Source organism: Ursus americanus, chromosome 5, assembly GCF_024610735.1.
Source record: "Ursus americanus isolate L20-20 chromosome 5, mUrsAme1.1.p, whole genome shotgun sequence".
Taxonomy (NCBI): Eukaryota; Metazoa; Chordata; class Mammalia; order Carnivora; family Ursidae; genus Ursus; species Ursus americanus.
The window spans coordinates 28,234,693-28,253,110 of record NC_142131.1 but is presented as its reverse complement, the minus strand read 5'-3'; the positions used below and the strand labels follow the sequence as shown (position 1 = coordinate 28,253,110).

At 39.1% G+C, this 18,418-nt stretch overlaps 1 protein-coding gene across 1 annotated transcript in view; it reads right to left on the bottom strand.

The window, feature by feature from the left end:
• Nucleotides 1–18,418, bottom strand: part of ARSB (arylsulfatase B) — a 157,773-nt gene that overhangs the window by 61,135 nt on the left and 78,220 nt on the right. The window contains exon 6 of the mRNA XM_045796411.2: nt 936–1,006. Within this exon, the coding sequence (XP_045652367.1) occupies nt 936–1,006 (71 nt within the window). The remainder of the gene's footprint in view (nt 1–935; nt 1,007–18,418) is intronic.

The following is an 18,418-nucleotide window of genomic DNA, read 5'->3' as shown; positions in this document are numbered from 1 at the left end:
CAAGTGTCTCACGGGGCAAGGAGTGGCTGGAGGCGGCTGGGGGCGTGAGGGGGGCCTCAAGTGCCCGCTGATACACAACCACTGTGAGGCTGTTGCCTGAGCAGGCAAATCCCAGGCCAGGCTGTGGCACAGACGGGAGAGGACAAAGAAGTCAGGAATTCTTAACGGAATGAATGAAGAGGGTGGCAGTATGTCTAGAAAGAAGGGCATGTGAGCACCCAAGGGAATGAATGGGATGGAAGAGCACTGTTTTCTAAATTTAGAGTCTGGAGTTGAGGCCTGATAACGGAGGCTGGACAAAGGCCCTAAGAGTTACAGCTTTCCAGACCCAAACTCACTAGGTTAGGGTTCACAGGGCCACGAGCATGGTATTTACACAGGACTATTACAACCTGTTGTGATCCGAGAGCACAAATGGCCTCTTTCCCTGAAGAATTAATGGGGCTACCTACGGCTTAACTTAGGCAGGAGACAAAATCAAGCCAAATGACTTCCAGGATTGCTAGGTAAGTCACACCTGTGAGACACAGCAGGTGCTGGGCAGCACCTGGCCAGTTCCATCAGATGATGTGGCGGCTCATCTGACCTTTGGCTTCCTGGAAGAAGGCTCTGGAGCTCTCAAGTGAGAAGAGAGCAACAACAGCATGACATTCCCAGTGAGCGAGGGCCTCTGAGATCCTATGAAAGCTGAGGCAGGGAGATGAAACGGCTTGAAGGTCATATAGCCAGTAAGTGGCAGAGCCAAGAACAGCATTTACCATCCGTGGTACCAAAGACACGGGGAGGTCAGTACAACAGGTATTATGGAGAACTGTTTATCCTGACAGCAAACTCAAGTGGAAAAGGAGAAAGTGAGGCTGGAGACACACTAGGCAATAAAAATATCCTCGCGAGCTAAAGAGATTGAGTTTAGTAGCGATAAATGAGGTACTCACATGGTGAAATATCCACGAAGTTTGGGTCGATATTATGCAGCAGCTCCATTCTGGGGGACGGGCTTCCTTCGCTAGAAGAGAATTTTTTAGGAAATGTTAATTTCCTCTCTCAAATTAATAGGATAACTTTTAACGCTTCTTTTCCTTGTACTTACAGGAAATAACAAGCTTGCCAATTAACAACTTTGTCATGAATTCAGAGATTTCCAAAATCTGTACTCGGTGCATCTTTAATTCATCATTATTTGTCTACATTACAGTAATGACTGAACATCTAACAAGACTGTCAGTGTCAAGCATATGACAATTAAAAAACACTCTTATGCAATAAAACACTGTGGCTGTGTTTATACATGAGTATTCTTTACGAAGGGAAATGAGAACTCAAGTCACTCTGTGTAGACTTCACACTGACCGTTCACAGGGGGATGAGGAAAGAACATCTACCAGGATGGTGGCATCGGTACTACAATCACAGCCTACATTAGTGGAGAAAAGAAACTTGGGGATCACAGTCCAACCCCTTATGTTATGAGTAAGGCAGACACAAAGGTATTGGCCAAATATTAGATTATGTGGCTCTCAAAATGGTGTTCTTAAAAAATTGGGAGCATTAGGGCGCCTGGTTGGCTCAGTCCGTTAAGCATCCGACTCTTGGTTTTGGCTCAGGTCATGATCTCAACGTCATGGGATCAAGCCCTGCATCAGGCTCTGTGCTCGGTGTGGAGTCTCCTCCAGTTTCTCGTTCCCTTTCCCTCCTGCTCACTCCTCTCTATCTCTCAAATAAATAAAATCATCAAAAAAAAAAATTGGGAGCATTAACATCACCAGATATATGTGGGGCGTGCATGATATACCCGGGACATTTTGCTAGTATAGACTCAGCCTCATGTAAAAATAATTTCAATTGTTGGGAGAGTATTAAGGACTGCTTGATAACCCAATAAAAGGCTGCAAAGTACTGTTAATACTGTAGGATTTGTATACACCTGAAAAACCATTAAGGTCCCTGATGCAACCAAGAGGACATGTTTTCAGGCAACCCAATATCCATACCTCGAAACCACAGGTGGCTGTCTATGGCAGTGGCTTGGGATTTCAAGGTCCATAAAATTTCAAAAAATCTGGGTTGTGATTGGCAATGCGATTGGCCAAGTAAAAAAATTTTAAGACATAATTTAATTTACAAAAACCCCGAACTTCGACTACCATCACCATTATATGATAAAATAAAGATTTTTTTTTTTAAGAGAGGGAGAGAGAGAGGGGGCAGGGTGAAGATGGAAGGGAGAGAGAGAATCTTAAGCAGCCTCCACGCCCAGCAGAGGGAGACTCAGGGCTCCATATCACAACCCTGAGATCGTGAACTGAGCCGAAATCAAGAGTTGGATGCTTAAGCGACTGAGCCACCCAGATGCCCCTAAAATAAAGATAATTTTAATAGCAAAAAAGGTAGGAAGAATATGATCTCAGAAAAACATGACAGCTCTTCAAATGGAATGTTTTTAACTTTAGTATTCTATCAGATTTCCTTGTTCTTCTCTACTCCATAAAACACACTAACTAGAGAGTGGGAGGAAATACACAGGGATGCCCCTAGTCCTGGGGGCACAGGAGGCAGCCCTGTTGGGGAGAGGGGGCATATTTCCCAGAACTCTTCTCATTTTCTTCTTGAGGTAACTAACTATCTGATTGTCCTGAAGACTGTCAACCAGTCCAAAATGACAGGAATGCGAGTTTGATTCCAGAAGCTCTGAATGCAAGAAGATGATTAGCAAACAAAATGGTGAACGTGAGAAAAGCTAAACAGGATGATGATGATGATGACGATGATGATGATGACGACGACGACGATAATGTCTAAATTGTGGGTTTAATGCAAATAGAGTGAAAATCAGAATGATAATTATAGCAAGTAAGTCAGGAGGGGAAATCGGAATGAATACATTTTATGAAGTCTTCATATTGTTCAGAAGAAGTTAATATTACTGATGAAATTTAGATTTAGCTAAATAAAATTTGCATGTTAAAAATTTAAGGTAACTTGAAAATAAAGAGGATAGAATTTTTCTGGACTACCAAAAAACCCAAACAAAATTCATCCAATTCAAAAGAAGACCCAAAAATTTCAGGGCCAAGGTATTAGTACACAACCAGTCTTTAAAAGCATAGTTCACTGGAGTACCCCAAAGCATTAGGCACAGTTAAATAAAGGGTATTTTTCTAATACCTTTTGGAAAAATTTTCTCTGTTATGTTATTCACTCATTCATATTTTTTTGCATTATTCAGAAGAGCCACAGATATTTCAAAATAAGGAAACTTAAGAGATGACATTTTGAATACTGGAGTCTGTGAGTAATCCTGGTGACGGATTATTTGCTGGGAAAAATCTTCACAGGCAGAATCACCATGATGCAAACAGGACCAACAACAACAAAAAACAACCAGTTCTCTTACGTATGTTGTGACACTACTTCTTAAAATGTAGTAATCAGAATATTTTGATAAGGATGTGGTTAGAGATATGAGGCAAGAAGACACAGTATGTGATTAGTAATTAAAACAATGACCAAACATTCTTAGTCACTCCGAGTTATTAAATAAATCAAGGAAACCAAATGTACATTTAGGGACCTGAATAAAATACTGAACTCTTGGGTTACTTCACCTCGAAATATAAAAAGTTGTTAAAACCCCAGATAAGGGGTGCCTGGGTGGCTCAGTTGTTAAGTGTCTGCCTTCAGCTCAGGGCGTGATCCTGGCATTCTGGGATCGAGCCCCACATCGGGCTCCTCCACTGGGAGCCTGCTTCTTCCTCTCCCACTCCCCCTGCTTGTGTTCCCTCGCTCGCTGGCTGTCTCTCTCTGTCAAATAAATAAATAAATAAAATCTTAAAAACAAAAACAAAAACAACCCAGATAAGCCTATGTACCAATTCCGTGGGGCTAGCCTTTTGGAAAATGATGGATTTTCGAAATACCTCTGGGTGGATTTTTTAAAAGATGCATACCGACATGGGAAGTAATTATGGAAATATGGAAAAATATACACCAAACTTAACTGGAGTGGATGGATGGGTGGGGTGAGGTTACCAAGGACTTTTGATTTTTATAACTAGCATGTATTATTATTGCAATCAAGAAAAATTTAAGATTTTTAAAATATCTTATTTATTTATTTAATATTCATTTATTTTGAGAGAGAGAGTTGGGGGGAAGGGCAGAGGGAGAGGAAGAAGCAGACTCCCAGCTGAGCAAGGAGCCTGGCGTGGGACTCAGTCTCAGGACTCTGGGATCATGACCTAAGCCAAAGGTAGACACTTAACCAACTGAGCTACCCAGGCACCCCAGGAATCTGCATTTCTAACAGGTTCCCAGGTAGTACTGTTGCTGCCGCTCTGAGGATCACACTTTCAGTAGCAAGACTGGAGGACATCTCCTGGAATCCCCTAACAAGGGACTGCAACTCTTCTGGAGTTTCCTAAATTAGAAATTCATGTTTAGACCTGCTTCTGGAGCAACGATTCTTGACCTTGGCTATACAATGCAGTCACCTTGGGGAGCTTTAAAAACTAGTGATGCTTGGATTCCACCACAAGGGAGTGATCTCACTGACATGTACTTCAGCCTCGGCATGTAGATTTATAAAAGTAAATATAACAATAGTATATATTATTATAATAAATATAGCATTTATAAATATTATATTTATAATATATAATGTATGTTATATACATGTAACATAACATACATTATATATTATAAATATAATATTTATAAAAGTAAATTTTTCTTAAAATTAGCTTTATTAAAATACAATTTATATATCATACAATTCACCCACTTAAAGTGTACGGTTAAACATTTCTAGCATATACACAGAGTTGTACAACCATCAACACAATCTTAGATTATTTTTCTCCCCTGCTAAATAAAAATTGTGTACCCATTAGCAGCTACCCTTCAGTTTGTCTCTCCCTACCCTCCTTGCAGCCCAAGGCAATCACTAATCTATTGTGTTCCTACAGACTTGCCTATTCTAGATATTCATATGAATGGAATCACAGAGGGGCGCCTGGGTGGCTCAGTCCGTTAAGCAGTTAAGTCCCTGCCTTCGGCTCAGGTCACGATGTCAAAGTCCTGGGATCGACTTGGCAGGGGTGTCTGCTTCTCCCTCCCCCTCTGCCCCTGGTCGTGTTGTCTCTCTTGTTCACTCTCTCTCTCAAGTAAATAGATAAAATCTTAAAAGAAAAAAATGGAATCATAAAATACGTGGCCTACTGGATGGCTTCTTTCACCTAGCATACCGCCTTCATGGTTCAGCCATGTTGTAGCACGTATTTCTACTTCATTCCTTTATATGGCTGAATAATATTTCATTGTATGGATATAACATGTTTTCTTCATCCATTCATCAGTGGACAGACATCTGGATTTTCACATTTTGGCTACTGTGAATAATGCTGTTATGTATGTTCACATACAAGGTTTTGTATGGACGTTTGTTTTCATTTCTCTGGGATATATATCTAGGAGGGGACTTGCTGGGTCATATGGTAATTCCATATTTAAACTTTTAAGGACATGCAGAACTGTCTTCCAAGGCAGCTGTACCATTTACATTCTCAGTGGCTGTGTGTGAGCATTCGAATGTCTCCACATCCTCGTCACCACTTGTTAATGGCTGTCTTCTTGATTATAGCCATCTTAGTTGGTATGAAGTGGTATCTCACTGTGGTTTTGACTTACATTTTCACCTTCGTATGAATATCTACTATTTGTAAAGCTTCTTTAGAGAAATATCTATTCAGATACTTTGCTCATTTTTTATTTGTTTTGTCTTCTTGTAATTGGGTTGCATATATTCTGGATCCAACTCCCATATCAGATGTATGATTGGTTAATATTTCCTCTAATTCTCTGGGTTGTCTTTTTGCTCTCTTTATAGTATCATTTGCAGAACAAAAGTTGAAAATTTTGATGTGGTACAACTTATCTATTTTTCCTTTTGTTGCTTTTGGTATTTTATCTACAAAACCATTGCTTAATCCAGGGTCACAGAGATTTATTCCTACATATTCTTTTAAGATTGTTATAGTTTTAGGGGCGCCTGGGTGGCACAGCGGTTAAGCGTCTGCCTTTGGCTCAGGGCGTGATCCCGGCGTTATGGGATTGAGCCCCACATCAGGCTCCTCCGCTATGAGCCTGCTTCTTCCTCTCCCACTCCCCCTGCTTGTGTTCCCTCTCTCGCTGGCTGTCTCTATCTCTGTCAAATAAAAAAATAAAATCTTAAAAAAAAAAAGATTGTTATAGTTTTAGCTCTTAAAGTGAGGTCTCTGATCCATTTTTTAAAAAAGATTTATCTATTTAGTTGAGAGAGAGAGAGAGAGAGCATGCAGGGGGAGGGGCAGAGGGAGAGAGAGAATCGTGAAGTAGACTCCCCACTGAGCATAGAGCCTGACGTGGGGCTCAATCCCAGGACCCCAAGATCATGACCCAAGCCCAAACCAAGAGTTAACCACCCAACCAACTGAGCTACCCAGATGTCCCAGGTCTCGGATCCATTTTAAGTTAATTTTTGTGTATGCTGTGAGGTAAGGATCCAATTTCATTCTTTTGCATTGGATATCCAGTTATTCCAGTACCATTTATTGAGAAGATTATGCTTTCCCAGTTGAACTATGTTGGTACCCTTGTCACAAATGCAGCTGATTCTAACACACAGCTCAGGGTGAGAATCAGTAATCTTGAGCCTTGTTATATGAAGTCAACACATTTGATTATATGTTCTAAATTCTTGGTTTTCTTCTACGGAGGAAAGGATGGGTGACTAGCTTCTACAACACTTATGTAATGAGCGCATGTATAATGATAATGGCTTCCCCTTGAAAGGAAGTCCCAGTTCCTCAGAAAGTATCTTAAGAAAACCATTGATAGGGGCGCCTGGGTGGCTCAGTCGTTGGGCGTCTGCCTTCGGCTCAGGGCATGATCCCGGAGTCCTGGGATCGAGCCCCACATCAGGCTCCTCTGCTGGGAGCCTGCTTCTTCCTCTCCCACTCCCCCCACTTGTGTTCCCTCTCTCACCGGCTGTCTCTATCTCTGTCAAATAAATAAATAAATCTTTAAAAAAAAAAAAAAGAAAACCATTGATAACTTCCTACAATCAGTCCCTTTAATTTGTCCCTGTGTAGGGATATAAGGACTTTGAACACATCCCTTCTTGCGTATAATACAATTTCTTCCTCAAAGGTACGTGTACCGAAGTGAGATGGAAAAAAAAAAAAGTGCTTTGCATGTTCATGACAGTTTTCAGCAACATCAACTGTGTGATCACAATGTTACAAATAAACAGTGGCTTCATCAAACTCATAAAGGCTTATGGGACTGATCATTGTTCTGTGTTAGCTTTTATCTTCTACATGTATCTATGCATTTATAGGTAATGCTACAAATATCGCAGCATTTCATGATTACCTGTCCGTTATACTGTGCCGAAGTGTTATTTCCATACAACCAAAATACTAGAAAGTGGACGCTGTCAGTTGTTTCGGTAATTTATGGTCTTCCGACCAGTTCTGAAGGCCTCACTCTCTCACATGCAGTCTTGCATTGTCTTTAAGGGCACAGCCTTTCAGGGTCTGCATCTCAAGTCCGCGAGGTTTTATAAACGGGAGCCTTGTTTCCTCACCAGCAGAATGTGGATCAAAGTCTCCACTTTCAGAATTGTTAGAATTAAATAAGGCATAAAGCGCACAGCCATAAAGCTTGGGATGTAGTACGTGCTGAATAAGCTGGTAGCTTAAAAACAAGAACACCTTTTATTACAAAATGTGGATCCCGATTCTGCAGACATGGAAATACCACAACCAGAATTACAAGACTATAACCTGAGACACAGATAGAAGAATAATATGTAGATACAAGGAAACATTAATATCCCTATCCATTCTTCTTGCTGGCAAGAATTCCCCTCATGAAACCTACTGGTATAGTTATAACTTTAATTTTTAAGGCATGTTACAGTAGTCCCTCCCTTGTGAGAGTCTCATTGTAGAAATGTGTCAGTGTCAAATATAGCTAAGTCACACAGTCTACTCATCATGAACTTCATATAAAAAGATACAGTGTCATCAGTTATCTAGGGATTTTCCCTACTTTTCAGATTAAGCATATGATATAGTTTGCTGTACAGGCAACACTACCTTCATTAGACTGTTGATTCCACTGGTGACATTTAAATCTCTGAATAATGACTGATGATATTCATGCGAAATGATTTTCCAACAATGATACAAGTTCATGCAATGACCTCGTTTCATTATCGCAAGGTAGTGCGGGTTTTTACTATGGAAAATGTTTGGGCTCCAGAGTCATAGGGACAAAGCAGCCCCCTCTGATTAGCTTCTTAAGGTAGGCACCCATGGGACTGCTCAAGGATCCTTACTGCACGATGCTCACTACCCACCCTTGCTTACATGAATGACTATGGCAGTGAGTAGGCAAAAAGTTATGTAAAGAGAAGGAACTGTAACATGTTGTTCACATTGACCACTTAATGACAGAGACCCATCTCTAAACCAGTGAAATGGGCATGTTTCATCCATGTCCATAACAACCAAACTGGAGTGATTTGGGGGTTTCTTTGTTTTGGCCAGGCATTTATAAAGCATTTATTATGTGCCACATATCATTTTAAATGCTTTACATGTATTATCATATTGAATCCTTGACACTGTGACATAGATACGAGAGCACAGAGCGGTTAAGTGACTTGCAAGATCATGTTGCTAAGCAGGGTCTGGAACTGGCTTTGAAACTCGGGCAGTTTCTGACTGACTCCTGAATCCCTCACTTCTAACCACTATGCTAAACTGTCTCCTTAGTAAGATGCACACGTGGCCTCAGTATCTCCTTGAATGTCATACGTTTCCATTCATTCAGCTTATTTTCAAGGCACCATTACCAAGTATCTCTATTAACTTCAAATGCCTCTATTAACAAGAGAGAGAATCCTTTTCTCCATCTTCTCTTAAAAACTTATGTAAAATGGTATATAGTTAATTATCTTTTAAAAAAAGATTTTATTTATTTATTCGTCAGAGAGAGCGAGTGAGCACAAGCAGGGGGAGCGGCAGGCAGAGAGAGAGCCTGAGCCTACTGAGCCTGATGCGGGACTTGATCCCAGGACCCTGAGATCATGACCTGAGCCAAAGGCAGACACTTAAAAGACTGAGCCACCCAGGCATCCGAAGTTAATTATCCTTGATGACATGTTAGTATTCAATTTTAATTTACCTCAAATGTCATATTCTCTGGATTAGCTTTAAAAATAACAGGACAAGAAGACACTGATCAGTGACTAGTTTCCAATAGGCTATAAATATTTTCTAAAAGTCTACAGTTTCAGACACTGAGATCACAGCACTGTCCATTTATAAATAGACTTTCCAGTTTTTGACTTTCATTTTCCAAATCATTGAAGGGTGGGGCAGTAACATATTTCCCATAAATAAATGAAATACTATTACATTCCATATTCATTTTACCACTAGCTGCTGACCATCTGTCATAAAAAAGGCACACCCTGAAAAGCAGGATCAAATTTTTAGCAACAGAAATAGCCATGATGATATTTTCTGAGAAGAAATTTGGGGGGGAAAAAAAAAGAGTTACTGATTAAAAAATTCAAGACACACCCTGAGTAATGTCCATCCTGTTCCCTCTCCGTGAGCACCGTCATCACTGTCACCATCTTCATGTCCAGCCACTGAGTCGTGACTGCGTTCTAGGCACTGCGCTGGGTGTTTTTATACATTTCTTTCCCTAAACCCTCACAGAAGTGCCTGTGAGGTAGGAACTACTAATGTTACATTTTACACATGAGGGAACTGATGCTTGCAAGTGTTAAGTAACTTGCCCAAGGTCACACAAATATCAAATGGAGATAAGATGTGAACCAGATCTACCCACGGAGCTCACACTTTTGAGCCATCATACAGTTGACCCTTGAACAATGTAAGGGCTAGGGGTGCTGACCCCCTGGGCAGTCAAAAATCCATGTACAAGTTCTGACTCACCCAGAACTTAACTATTAATAGTTTACTATCAACCAGAACCCTTACTGATAATGTAAACAGTTGATTAACACACATTTTGTATGCTTTGTGTATCATAAACTGTATTCTTACAATCAAGTAAACTAGAAAAAAGAAATGTTATTAAGAGAATAAGGAAAATACATTTAGTGTAATGCACTGTATTTATATTAAAAAATCCGTGTATGAGTAGACCCGTGAAGTTAAACCTGTGTTGTTCAAGCGTCAACGGTACCAGTGAAATTCCTGGTGAGATTTCTTTGCCTTGTTATGTGGGCCCAGGTGATATAATGTTTGTGGAAATCCCATGCTCCTTGAAAAGCCATTTTAACATGCAAACATAACCATGAATAAAGAGGTTAGGCATGGGAATTATAAGATTTTGACTAAATTTGGTGAGGAAATATATACCTTAAATTCATTTGATATAGAGTTATATGGAGAGATTACTTTCATGGACATTTTTATTAAGAAATCTTATTAAATTTTTAAAGTAGACTACTGAAGAAATATGTAATATTATTAAAAATAACGGAATCACTCCCAAATATAGTCTTTTCCTTTTCATTACTGAAAAATAATTGGTAGGACTTGTGGGTTAGAATCAGGGCAAACCAGCAGGGCCTAATATGCCTTTCTTCCAATTTCCATGATAATACCCATAAAGAATTACAAAAAGATGAAAACTGGCAAGAGCACTGGAAACTAAAGAGAAGACCAGATGCCAAAGTCTCCAGGGGATTTTCACTAACGCCAATGCTGCAGAGATTAACAACATATTCTTGGGTTCTACCATAAGAATCAAAAACTGATCCCAAAGAAAACAGAAAAAAGATGGCTTTGCTTTGTCTACCTCTAGCTCTGGGACTCAGAGATCGCACTAAAGAAAAAATGGGCAATGATTTCCTGTGAGGCGTCTTCAGAACTAGCCCATCACGTTTTTCCTCCTTCACCCCCAGTTACATCCCGCCCTATGTCCGCCCAGGCGGCAAACGCTAGACTACGTGAGAGGAAACAGAGGAAAGGAGGCATAACACGTAGCATCCTTGCATGTGAAGTCAACTAACCAAAAACACCCCCAAATCTGAACCAACCCCTAGAGCACTACATACTGTGGCCTTAGGGTAGAGGCTCCTTTTTTTTTTTTTAAGATTTTTTTTTTTAAGATTTTTGTTTATTTATTTGAGAGAGAGACAGCGCACAAGCTGGGGGATAGGGGCAGAGGGAGAGGGAGAAGCAGACCTCCCACTGAGCAGGGAGATGGATGCAGGGTTCCAGCCCAGGACCCTGGGACCATGACCTGAGCTGAAGGCAGACGCTTCACTGACTGAGCCATCCAGGTGCCCCAGGGTAGAAGCTGTTTTATAAAAAATGTTGGTGAAGTAGAGAATCAAAAAAATAACACAACATTCCTTAAATATTTTGCTTTAACTTAAAAACACATATATATTCAGTCGGCAGTCTTTGAATGCAGGGCTACTGGTTAGAATTCTCTACCATCCTTAGTTCATCAAACATACTTATAATGCTTCTTTACAGTTTCTAGGGCTGTTTTTCTTTTCTTTTAAAAAATTTTTTATTTAAATTCAATTTAGTTGACATATACTATATTATTAGTTTCAGGGGTAGAATGTAGTGATTCATCAGTTGCCTATAACACCTTAGGGCTGTTTTTCTTAAACTGGAGAAAGAGCCTAAGAACATGTGAGTTTCCAGATTTCCACAGAATAATGGAAGCCATCTAAATTTTAATCTCTCCACATCTTTTCTTTAGAAACCATAATGAAAAGGAAATAAAGCTGGGGTGCCTGGGTGGCTCAGTCAATTAAGCATCTGCCTTCTGCTCAGGTCATGATGCCAGAGTCCTGGGATCGAGTCCCACGTCAGATGCCCTGCTCAGCAGGAAGTCTGCTTATCCCCCCCACCCTTCTCTCTCTCCCCCCGCCACCTTTCCCCCAGCTCGTTCTCTCTCAAATTAATAAATAAAATCTTAAAAAAAAAAAAAAAAGGAAAGAAAGTAAAATCACCCAATGCCTAAGCCTATAACATAAGTGGGAGACAGAACGTATTTAAACCATGGGTGGCTGTGAGGAAATAATCATCTAAGACCTGACAAGTCCGTGCCAAGGTCAACCAGGGCAGAGTCAGGCTGGCATCATGCAAAAGAGGGTGAGGGGGCATGGAGGGGAAGGACTCAGACTGTACCGGTAAAATACACCCCAGAAAAAAAGGGCCCCACCCTGAGGGATAGAAGATTGACACACAGGTCTGATACCAAGTGGATCAGAGGACTAGTGCCTGAGGAGTCCAAAGGGAGGGCTTGGACAGTGTGCAGGACAAGAGTGGCGGTCTCAGGCGGCACTAATTCTGAAAGGAGCAGTTGAAGATCAGGTGTCTTTTAGAAAGTGGACGGTAAGGGGAAAAAAGGAAGAGACAAAAGATCAGGGTCCTACTGAAAGAACCTAGCATCATAGAATCACAAGAAGGCAGACCGGAGAGATAGCGGCAACATTTATTTTAAGAAGGGCACTTCACTGCAGCAGTAGAAAAAGGTGTTCTTGAACCAAGAGCTAAATTAAACTATCAAAAGCCCACCCCCATAGATTGCCTGCTATTACAGGTCGAGGAAAAGGTGACATATGAAAACGTGAACAACAAAAAGAACTCAGCATCTAAACAAAGTTACCGCAGGAGATGAGAATCAAAACTTTTGGCAAATGAAAACATTGCCCCTATCATGGCAACAAAACAAAACAAAACAAAAAAAACAACCACATGCAGAAGAAAACTGTTACACAAAATTTCAACATAAATTAAATATAATTAAATGAGCAACTACCAATATAAAAAAAAACGTGAATCAAAAAATTTAAAACTCTGACACTGAACTAAGGAAAGAAACTAAAAGAAAAGACAAAATCTCAGAAATGAAGGGGTAGTATATATAACTGAAAATATATGAGGCATGTAGAGAATAAAAATGAAAAGAGAGAAGATAATTCAGAATAAAGAAAAAGGATCAGAGAGAAACAGAACTAAAACATATGTAAATAAGATTCAATAAAATTTATAACTTCAGTCCCTGAAGAAGAAACACAACAGTGAAATATAATATTTAAAACTATAATTCAAAAGCCTCTGAAATAGAAGATCTGAATGTACAGATTGAAAGAACTCATTGTATATCTAAGAATATACATGGTCCCCTTTGAGACAGAGCTGATAAAAAAGTCTTAGACTTTAAATCAAAATAATAATAAAATCTTCTTAGCCTCCAGGCAAAAAGACCAAGTCACTTGAAAAAAAAAATCATGTTGACATTAAATGTATCAACAGCATCATAAAAAACAAAGAGTGGGATAACATTTTCAAGAAATTCAAGGAAAGAAAGTATGAGACAACGATTTTATATCAGTTCAACAGTTTTTCAGTTATCAAGGTTGTAGAAAGCGCTTTAATAAATACTCAAGAATTCAAAGAATCCTGAGAAATCTATTAAAGAATTAATTCCTCCAAATAAGAGATAATTGAGAACATTTTAGAAATTGAGAAGTGGTTAGCATGGAATATATTGATGTAGGTCTAAGACTAAAACAAGATAGTGAATGAGGACAGAAGAACAATATTCTATGTATTATATGCTCTGACCAGGTAGAAATAATACAACTAAGAATAAGACGGCAAGAGACACATGAAAGGATTGAGTTAAATACACCAGTTAATTTCCCTATAAGTAATAAGTAGGAGTCAAAAATGCCATTTGAAGATAGCAAACCAAATAGGAGAACCTAAGGAAAACGGAGGACTAAGAATTATATACAGATCCTCCTTGACTTGTAATGGGAATGTGTCCCAATAAAACCACTTTAAGTCGAAAATATAATAAGGTGAAAATACATTTAATATACCCAACCTATGGAACATCCGAGTCTGGCCCATCTCGAATGTGCTCAGGACACTCCTATTAGCCTACTGTTAGGCAGATCATCTAACACAAGCCTGTTTTATAATAAAGTGTTAAATACCTCAGATAATTTAATAAATACTGTACTGCAGGTGGAAAACAGAATGGCTGTCAACATACCGGTTGTTTACCCTCACAATTGCACGGCTGCCTAGGAGCCGTGGCGTGCTGCCCAGCGCTTCAAGAGAGCGACACGTCACATGTTATTGGCCAGAGAAAAGATCAAAAGTCAAACTAGGAAGTATGGTTGCTACCGAATGTGTATCACTTTTGCACCATCACAAAGTCAAAAAATCATAAATCAGGGCAGTCTGTAAAGATATTCGGATAAAGGTGAACATTAGAATAGGATATAAATCATTCTAAATATTAAAAGAACTAAAAAAAAATCAAAGGTCAAAGATAAGAGTAAATATAACAAGACAATACGACAAAGCTAGGAATAAAAATACCAGTCATAGCAATATACATAAACTCATCTACTAAAACAAAATGTTTTCTGACTGGATCACCAAGAAAAACCTAACCGTATACCTAACGACTACAGAGCCTGCATTCTTTTTCAAGGTCACACGGCACAGACACCAAGAGAGATCATACGTAGAGCCAAGGTCAGATTAAAAAGGGCTCAATAGTATAAAGTATGTCCTCTGACCACAACAGAATTAAATTAAAAATCAGGGGCGCCTGGGTGGCACAGCAGTTAAGCGTCTGCCTTCGGCTCAGGACATGATCCTGGGGTCCTGGGATCAAGTCCCACATCAGGTTCACTACTCAGTGGGGAGCCTGCTTCTCCCTCTCCCTCCCTCTGCCCCTCCCCCGGCTCATGCCCCCGCTCTCTCTCGCCCTCTCTCCCCTCCAATGAATAAATTAAAATATCTTTAACAACAACAAAAAAGTTATTTTAACTGTATTCTGTATGTTCATAAAGCTACCTAGAGACACGGAGGATAGAAAAAAGACCCAAATGAACCTCCAGAAGTGAAAACCTACAAAGGGTGAGATGAAAAAGAGACTGAAGAGAATTAACGGAAGATTAGGCATTGAAAAAAATAATAATACAATTGCAGGCATAGCAATAGAATCTATCCAAAATGAAATACAGAGGAAAAAATAATGTAAAAAAAAAAAAAAATGAAAGGAGCATCAGCAAACTGAGGACAACTTTAAGAGTCCAGGTAAGAAGACTGGATATCTCCATTCTTCCCAAATTAATTTTCAGGTTTAATTTCATTCAACTTAATTTATAAAAAGGATTTTTTTAAATTTAACAAAATAATTCTAGAGCCCAGAAAAAAATTTAAAAAGTGGGACTAGTCAAGAAAATTTTGTAAAGAAAATAGAATGGAGACGCGATAGCTATCTCTACCAGGTATTTAAACATACTCCAAAATGCATATTTACAACAGATTACACATTACAACAGTGAGGTGTTAACATGAGAACAGCTAAGTCAGTGGACTAAAGCAGACAGCACTAAGACAGAAAACAGTAGTAATAAGAACTTAAAATATAATTAAAGTGGTACTACAAGTCAGTGAAAACAGAAACATTACTCAATAATAATAACAATGTAAATATTATTCAATAATTATTCAATAATCAGTCTGGGTTGTCTTGGTAACAGTTGGAATAAAGTATCATCTTAGTTGAGAGGTTCTTAACCTTTGGCTCATTGACCGTTATGTTTCACTGGCCTTCACCGTATCTGTGAAAGTGGGGTTAAAAGCGACTTATTTTCCCTTCAGTTTTCCTCTTGAAATTTAATCCATACTGGGCGACGTTTTAAGTTTTTGTTTTTGTTGTTGTTGTTGTTGTTAGCCTTTACATATTTATTTGAGAGAGAGAGTGCGCACACAAGGGGAGGGGGGAGAGGGTGAAGCAGGCTCCCCGCTGAGCAAGGAGCCCAACGTGGGGCTCAATCCCAGGACCCTGAGATCGTGACCTGACCCAAAGGCAGACACTTAACCAACTGAGCGACCCAGGCACCCCAAGTTTTAAGTTTTTAAGTTATTAAGTTTTTAAGATATTTTACATCATCAGATAAGATTTGATTGTCACTATTGTCATGTTATAACATCAAGAAGAGTTTCCCATTAATGAGAAAGAAAAACGATACCCGCCATTAAGATTAGGCATTCTACTTTTGTTTAAGTATAATAAAATATAAAATAAGTTTAAAAAAAAAGCAGCAGGAGAAAAAACACTGTGAGATATTGATCCTTCAAAATATCTTAAAAACCCTGCAGGCTGCTTACCAAGTTGAAAAGCAGAAAAACCATACAGAACTGGAAAGAACTTGGAGAAGCTGTGTCCCTACAAATGATAACATGCACTATGGTTTGGAACAGAAGGAAAACTGAAGTGGTTGAAGGAGCTCCTGTTGCAAATAGTATCACTCGCCCCAGAACCACTAATTCTTCTAAAATTTTAATATTTGAAAGCAGGTCTAAGAGGAACGGACAACTCTGCAACTAGCGAAACCTCTGATGCTCACAGCACAGCCAACTCTGCTACTGGGATTCCTATTTCATGAGACCCTCTTGAAATTTTCAAAAATTAGCATTATCTTGAAACTGGCATTCCAAGTAAATATCTGACTAGAAGATAGTTCCAGAACCCCGGGCACAGATCAAACATCTCTGACATTTGGCTGTCCATTTGTTTTTGCTGTTTTGGAAAAAGAAGCTCCAGATGTCAGTGTGACTGGATGCTTTCTCTATCAGCAGTCGTGGGTGCCAAATGTTGCGCCACTCATAACGGATGACGGTCTGCCTGATGCTGTGAGAAGCATCAACTTCAAGGCCAGAGGGGCTGAGTCATTTTTCAGGACCTTTCATCAAGACATAGGAGCAGAAGGAGAGTAGTTCTTCACTTACTAAACAGAAATGTCCTGGATTTCCAGAGCAAAGTCTTGAAATGCTTAATTAAACTTTGGGCAGAAATTTTACTTTTTTTTTCACACAGAAAAGGAAAGCCCGCTCTCTCATGGTTCAGCATACTTGGACGATACTTTTGGCCGTATCCCTTGGCTAAAGCCGTGCAGTCAATATTACATATGCGGCTCGAGAATGGAGAGCTCCTGTTCCATAAGAGATGGGTCACCAGGAGTTCAGTATCCTTCTAACACTGAAGAGAGACTTCCTCCGATCTGGAGTTAAGGGTGCCCAAACTTTTTCCAGTTTCTCTGCAGGCAGCAGCAAACATGTGCCAAACTTTTAAAGGTTACTCGTAATCCATAGAACCTTAAGATTGAAATGTGGCTATATAATCCAAAATTTGGTGATGTGGACAAACATCAAAGACTTAGACTTTGCCAAAGACAACAGCCTCAGTGAGTTGGGGACAGAGGAAATTATTCCAACTGAATTCAACTATTTCTCAACTTAAGCCTACCTTCACTTGGCAAAGTACACCGCGGAGTTTTGACTCCATTTGCTATGGGTGCTTTCGCAAGCCAGGATTTTACAACACTTTTGCCACCAAAACAAAACAAAAATCAAAAACGGATTGGATGTCAAGCATGACTCATATGCTGTCATATAAAAACCACACAAAACTTTCTCCTACTTCTTTAAGTCAAACCTCAACAGCTTTCACAGTGAAATTAGCGATGAGCTGAATTGAAGTTCAAGTTTTGCTTCGTTTGGGAATTTTTGTTCTATTTCTGTATCATAAAGTAGGTATTAATTTTTGCATTAAAAATTAAAGAGACGGCGGTGCCTGGCTGGCTCAGTCCGAAGATCATGCAACTCTTGATCTGGGATTGTGAGTTGAGCCCCACACTGGGTGTAGAGAGTACTAAAAAATTACATCAACTTAAAAAAAAAAAAAGTAACAGATTTTCTTTAAAAAAATTTATGAGACAGGTTTATAAAGAATGTTTCTCATATTTTTCTATGTGGAATCACATAGAAAAGAATGTATAATCAGTGTTTAATATCACAAAAAGTAATTCTTTCTGAATTTCTATGCATATGTTTAGATACTTTTCTTCTGTAAATTCACAGCTTTCAGAGTCTCAAAAAGGTCTATGAACCAAAAATCTGGAAAAAAACCCACTCCTCTGATTTAGATATTGACTTTACATAACACGCACAATCATCTCTCAACAGTGCAAGAATTATATGGAAGAAAATCAAAGCACCACACTTGGAAGAAAATATTTAGTGCATTTCCGGTGGAGAAAAAGACTTCGGACCAAAAAAGCAAAAGAAAAACCGATTTCAGCAAGAAAACACAAACTTCAGTAAATAACTGTAAAAAGTCAGGAACATTTTCAAAAGAGAAAATACAAATGGAATATAAAACATTTAAAAACTAATTTCTTTAATAATCAAAAAATTCAAGTTAAAATGAGATGATTTTGCCTATGATATTAACAAAGAGGTTTTTAAAAGCTATATAAGGAAAACTTGTGAAG